Source organism: Lonchura striata, chromosome 5, assembly GCF_050655825.1.
Source record: "Lonchura striata isolate lonStrDom1 chromosome 5, ASM5065582v1, whole genome shotgun sequence".
Classification (NCBI taxonomy): domain Eukaryota; kingdom Metazoa; phylum Chordata; class Aves; order Passeriformes; family Estrildidae; genus Lonchura; species Lonchura striata.
Window position 1 is genome coordinate 28,210,048 of NC_140707.1, and position 6,475 is coordinate 28,216,522.

Sequence of the window (6,475 nt, forward strand, 5' to 3'; positions counted from 1 at the left end):
TGCACTTTACAGTTATGTGTCATGCATTACCTTGTAGTACTTAATTATTCTAATGTTTAAGGTAGTTACAGCTTTCTTATTCTCTTGTGACTGATGCAGTCATCTTGACAGAATGTAAAAAAATGTGCCTTTTATTACCTACTATCAAGTACCTTGGTGATATGTATGTAAACACACACCTCTTCTGAAAATACACTTTTAGATATAAGTTATGTACCTTTCGTGAAGTCAAAGATTAGATAACTGTATCATATCAGTAGAGCAGATCCACTGGGCCAAATCTCGGAGGAAGTTCTCAAGCTTAGAGCAGTCAGAAATTGTCTGAGAGCTGGATATATTGTACAGAGGATTTCTCTTTTAATGTATGTGGTATGTGTGTAGCTAGGAATCAAAATATTCTAGTAATCTTACTATTTATCACCCTTATTTGGAGCAAAACTTTAGAAAGAGATCAGCATAAAAATACCTACTTTTTTGTCGCTGCAGGAGAGATGGAGAAACATACTCTGACTTTGTTGGTTGTTCACCACCCTGGGCTTGAACTGCATCAGGAAGAGTAGTAAAGGAAATGTGAATGCTTAATTTTCTTGAGCCCCCTCATAATGTCTCTATTTTATCTATTTAAACATGCAACATTCAGTATATCAAAGATATGTTTATGTACAGGAGGCCGGAAATGCATCAGGACCCATGCTACATGCAATCATGATGGCCAAACACCACTCCTTCAGCATTTTCCTTTTTCCACTTTTTGGGTAATAAATTACTGCAGGAAAGCCATCAAAAACATGCCTGTGGTGATTTGAGCAGGTCCTTATTCTGTTACAGTATACCCCTGGATTCCCTTAGAAGCTTTTCAGATAAGGCCCTAAATTTCTTAAATTTTATGATCACTCTGTGCTTTAAGTATCAGTGAAACCTTTTTTGCTAGCTAGATGGCTTTCAAATAAGTCCCTTTTGTCCAAGAAGAATTCACTTTAGGGTTAGAGGACTTTGATCTTTGTCAAAGACAAAGTTACTCTGTATTTTATAGCTTCAAGCATTCTTTGCAATAAGCCACAGAAGGAAAATAAATGCAAAGGCCACACTGCACTGAAGGAAATAGGTCTTTTCCAATAGATACATTTGTGCCTGTTGATTTTGCCCCAAAGCAAAGAAACAATTTTTCGTTCCATTCCACTGCAGCATCAGAATTAGAACACATGCATTATCCAGAGAGGCTTTCAGTGCTGTGTTTAGTGAGAGTGCATCAGAGGGCAGGGTGAGGTGAAGACTGTTCTGGCCAGAGAAAGCTGCAAGGACAGGTTCACACCCTTGGGGTGCACCTTACCAGGGCAGTCTGTGGATAGGAGCACTAGAGGGGCTAAGGCTGAAAGCAGAACTGTGGGGAACTCTGCAAGTCCCCTCCTGGGGAAAGAGCTGTTGTTAGAGGACACGTGTCCCTTTTTGATGTAGGAACCATTCAGTGCTTCTGGGCTCCCTCAGTGCCCAGCCCCAGAGAGGTTTTTGCTTCTCTCTCCATGTACTGCGTGGCTCTGCTCTGTCTCATGCCACATGCACTGCAGATCCCTGCTGCCACTGCATGTTTTGCTAATGCTACAGCTAGTCCTGTATTCTTTGACACTGCCACTTCTTAACATAAGTTACTATGGAACTGCCTAGGAGCAGGAAAAATATGAACTCATACAGTAGGATCTGCACTAGAGATCAAAATGCATTTAAAACTAACATTCTTGTTACCTTAAAAGGTAAATTATCAGGTGAAAAAAGGAAAAAAAAACAATGAAGAGGTTTCCATCCATCTGTGACTATTAAGTTCCCTGAGAATATTTATAGCAGTACCATTTGTTTTCAACTCATTGCAAACCAATCTTGTGTGCTAAGCTTTTATGAAACCTCATAAGCAGGAGCAAATTAATTTCTAAAACCTATTGCCTGATGATTTTCAGACAAAATCCTCCCGTTCTTCAATACTGTATCATAACCTGATAAACAGAGTCTTTAATAATTCATGCAGACATACTCCTCTCAGCTGATTTGTTCCTTTCTAGAGGTACCTTGGCACCTTTTGCTTTGTACATTTAGAAATGCTATACCACCTTAAAGTGGATATAAAAAACTAAATGCAAATCTTAAGGCATTTTTGTAGACATATAAGTTAAGAGAAAGTTCCACTCAATGCAGTGGAGATGTTCCAGATTTCAGCTGGAGAAAAGCAGGATGACAGTTTCAAAAGAGTTAACTTTCTCTTCTTAGGAAAGAAAGTATTTTAAGCAGTAAATAAAATCTTGCATGAAGGTAACAGGTTCATTAACTTCACAAAGCCAAAGGAAAAAAAAAATGCTTAAAACTCCAAAGTTATAAATTCTTTAAAACAGTAAAAATGCCAAGCAAGTGAATCTTCCTACCTTTGATCTGTATGAAGACCAGGGCTAATATTGATATCCATAGTGGTATTCGTGTCCCACCACCTTTACCCATCTTCTGGAGGTCCGGTAGAAACTACCGAACAACCTGCCTCTGAGGAAATACCTGTCTGTTCCCAAGTCTTATATAGTGAGAGAGTAGAATTTGGCTCAGTTCCCAGATTGTTTCACAAGGCTCTGAAAAGGTGGGGCTTCAGACATTTTCGTTTTCTTTTGCAGGTGCAGAGGTAAATAGAGGATGCTCTGACTTTCCCTCAGCTATTTACACTCTAGGAGGAGTCTTCTTTCCATGTTTTTGAGGAAATATCATGAAGTGAGCAAGAGGAATTTTTGCTTAAGCTTAATTTTCCCAAATTTTTGTTTATTGTGGGATACACACAATTTAAAAGACTTCTGGGTGACTTCTGAGCAGAAAGTATGAGTGAATTACTTTTTTTTTTTTTCCTTCTTCTTAGGGCAAGTGATGATAATTAGCTTCTCAAAAACCTCCAAAGAAGTTCCACCTGATACAAATTTTTTCCAATTAGTTTGCACCTGCCTATGGAGCTACTTTGCTTGTGAAAATGAAGAAATCAAATGCTATTTAAGGTCATCAGTTATCCCTCTGGCCAAGGAAAACACAGGTGTACACAATGAGAATCCTTCTGTGTTGGCAAGTCAGGAATATGGCCCTTTCCTTAGGGACTCCTCTTCTCATATGGGCAATTTTAGGGTTATTTCCTTTCTGAGTAAATATGATTTCACCATTAAAAATTAGTTGGATTCTACCTATGATTAAAAAAAATCCATGTGATTTCTAGCCCTAGAGATATTAAAGGACAGATATGCAAGAATATTTTCTAGAATATTCCTTATCTTAGGAGCAATGAGGCAGTGAAGAATGCTTTTCAAGTATGTTAAAATAGTAATTTACAGCTATAGTACTTTGGGAAATTAACCTTTTATGGTGTTTTATGCTGGGGTGTAGAGAAACACAGTCTTTCACTAAGAGAGCAGATCCCATAATCCCACATGGGTTCAAACAGTTCCTGCAAAGATGAAGGTATTGGTATAGTCTCTGTATTCTTTGGAGTCATAGCAATGTTCAAAATGGAATGGAGTTTAGCTATTGGAGGGATGTTAGAAGTGTATTGAAAAGGTAGTGAAATACTCATTTAGGTTGCCTAGGAATACTGTCCAATTTCCATCACTAGGTTAGTAAAACATCTACATGGGAATGGTCTAAGTGCTGTTGATAGTGCTCTGGGGCAAGGACATTGACTGAATGTCCATTTGAAACTCTCTCAATCATGATTTTCTATTATGTTTTATGAAAAATTATCATAGAATCATAGAGTTGTAGAATGGTTTGTGTTTGGAAGGGGCCTTCAAAATCATCCAGTTCCAACCCCCTGCCATGGACAGGGACACCTTCCACTAGACCATCTTGCTCAGAGCCCCATCCAGTCTGGTCTTGGACACTTTCAGGAATGGAGCATCCACAACTTCTCTGGGCAGCCTGTTCCAGCATCTCAGCCACCTCACATGAAAGGATTTTTTTCCTAATATCTCATAAGAATCTACTCTCTGTTAGATTTGAAGAAGTAACTCCAACACTAAGAGGGAAATAAAAGGCACAATTTTTACCCGAGCAGCAAACAAAACTAAGAAATATGCTGGTTGTCCTGAACATTTTAAGAGTACAACTATTTAAATAAAGGTGACCTAAAAAAATTGAACTGGAAGTTTTGAGGGAAAGAATTGTTCAGATTCAGCCATGAATTATACCTTTGGCAACTTCATTGATGTGTAAGTCTGTACAATTTACTTAGCATTATTTAACAAGGAAAAGAAGATGGCTACAAGATACTTGTACATACAGAAATACATGCAGTGAAAATTTAAGCAAATATCATTGTCTCTAATGATTATTATCAAAGTTCCAGGATGAAGATCTAGAAAAAAAAATTAATGGATTTAAATGGTATGTAATTAAAGTAATGATAAAATAGTATGGTAAACTCATGTGGGTAACACATATAAACTGATTAAGAGATTATGTTAGTAAGAAGAAATACATACTTTATGAATCATTGTATTACTTATCACTAAAAATCACTTCATATCAACAGTTGCTATGCTGTGGTTTCATATACATTTCCTGCATGTTCAGGGAAGCACTGTGATCTCTGAGACATTCCAGTCTGGTCATCACTATTAGGCTGAAACTGGTTTACAGTTCAGTTTAACCCCTTTAACTGAGCTTTAAGGCACCATCAGAAGTGATTCCCTATGTCTATATTTTTGACTGGAATTTTCAAATCTCATATATGTAATGAATGAACTATCATGACACTAATAAATGGTTAATTCATTTACTCTGACATATGACTCTTGCCATATTAAATTACTTATCTTGTGCTATTTCTTCTCAGAAATTACTATGAAATATGTTAAAATGTATGAGACTTGCAAAAATAATCTCAAATATTTATGATAAATTGATTTAGTAGCATTATTAATTATTCAAAGAAATAATTCCTCTTCAAATTGTATTTCACCTTTTTCACCTTCATTCACTCAATAGACATATACAGGTGATATGGGAGAGCATATTTTAAAAATTAGTTGTAACATGTCTGATTTTTGTACCTCATTATCAAATCCATGCAATTGACTACATAAATGGAAATATTAATATGTTAGAAGAATTTATTGATGTATCTACTTTTTTTTTTTTTAGCAGAAAAGATAGAGGATTTTGCCATTGCATTTGGTCTGGAAACCCTGAAATTTCTTTCTTTAGTTTCTCTTCCTTTTTCACAGGATCATATTCCTACTCTCTGCATCTGCAATATTGAATGAAATATTTCTGTAAAAGAGTTGTTAGCATTTTCAAATGCTTTCTTTTTAACCCGATGTGATTAAATGCTACAGAGTGGTGATGTTATTTACACATTATTCATTATTTCTGAATCTTCTTCTTCATAAAATTAGACCATCATATCTTATCTTCATAGATACCCACTGTAGAATGCAAATAAAATGTGAGAGCAAACTTGGTTAACTTTTGGGTGCAATAATGCCTGAAATCAGTCTCCATTTTTAGTTTAAAAAGTCAGAATGATGAACATGTAGGGACATGCAAAACGTTGTCTAGTCCACCTGGTGCCGTCCTGGAGTAGGGAGTATTCATTTCAAGGGAATGAGGAAAGCAACGTGTAACTGACAGGAATTTCAGCACTTCCTCTCTGTGTCAGGGCTAAAATGCAAGTTAACAAGGCACTGCCTGCTTGATTTTTCTCTGGCTGGTCATTTGGCCACATCTGAAGCCACGTTTCAGCTCCAGAGTGATGCTGGGACACTTGGCATGGAATTTAGCTGAAGTACCATACTGATTGTCCCTGAATTTTGACCTGTGCAAATTCAAATGCATTATTTTTATCTGGAAGCTTCTATGGAAAAGTTAGGTAACTGATCAATTTCAGCTTAAAAGTTGTTTATAAACATAATAGGTGTTCTCTTATGTGAAGATGAACTTCATTTCAATCATCTGCAGTTAAGTATTTCATAGTCTACACAATATAGTCTCTCTAAAGTAAAACTATCTAAAGTTAGTCTAAATTAAAGACTAAAACAGGGATACAACTCCTTTTATGTTCTTTTCTAGTCAAACACAGAGCCATTGATCCATTCCTTTAGTTCCAAATGCTTAGATAAAACTCATTAATTGAAAATCAAATCACATTATAACTGAGATTTTAAGCCTTTTCATTAATATGAGTAGTTCTCCTATATTTTATTGTGTGCATTGTAGAGGAACATAATGCTCTAACCTCCATTGCAATCTCTGTGTTTTACTTAGAAACAAGTAATACGTAGCTTGATTAAGATCTGTTTCTGATCTGTTCATTTCAAAGTTTAAAGTGTCATTTAGAAGAACCCAAGCAAAGCATAACATTTTAAATCAGGCACTGGAGACTGACAAGCTGCAACATAAGAGGCTGGTTAATACTGATATAATTAGGAAGCAAAAGATATTGAGTATAAGATCTCATTTTATTTAACCA

At 36.2% G+C, this 6,475-nt stretch overlaps 1 protein-coding gene across 13 annotated transcripts in view; it reads right to left on the bottom strand.

Annotated features, from left to right (window-relative positions):
• Positions 1 to 2,567, bottom strand: part of MUC5AC (mucin 5AC, oligomeric mucus/gel-forming) — a 45,785-nt gene extending 43,218 nt beyond the window's left edge. For all 13 annotated transcript variants that reach the window (XM_085580171.1, XM_085580174.1, XM_085580173.1 and 10 more), the window contains exons 1-2: positions 2,409 to 2,567; positions 471 to 542 (exon numbers count right to left, since the gene is read on the bottom strand). In XM_085580171.1, the coding sequence (XP_085436297.1) occupies positions 471 to 542; positions 2,409 to 2,481 (145 nt within the window). In that variant the 5' untranslated portion in view covers positions 2,482 to 2,567. The remainder of the gene's footprint in view (positions 1 to 470; positions 543 to 2,408) is intronic.
• Between the last annotated feature and the right edge of the window lie 3,908 nt (positions 2,568 to 6,475).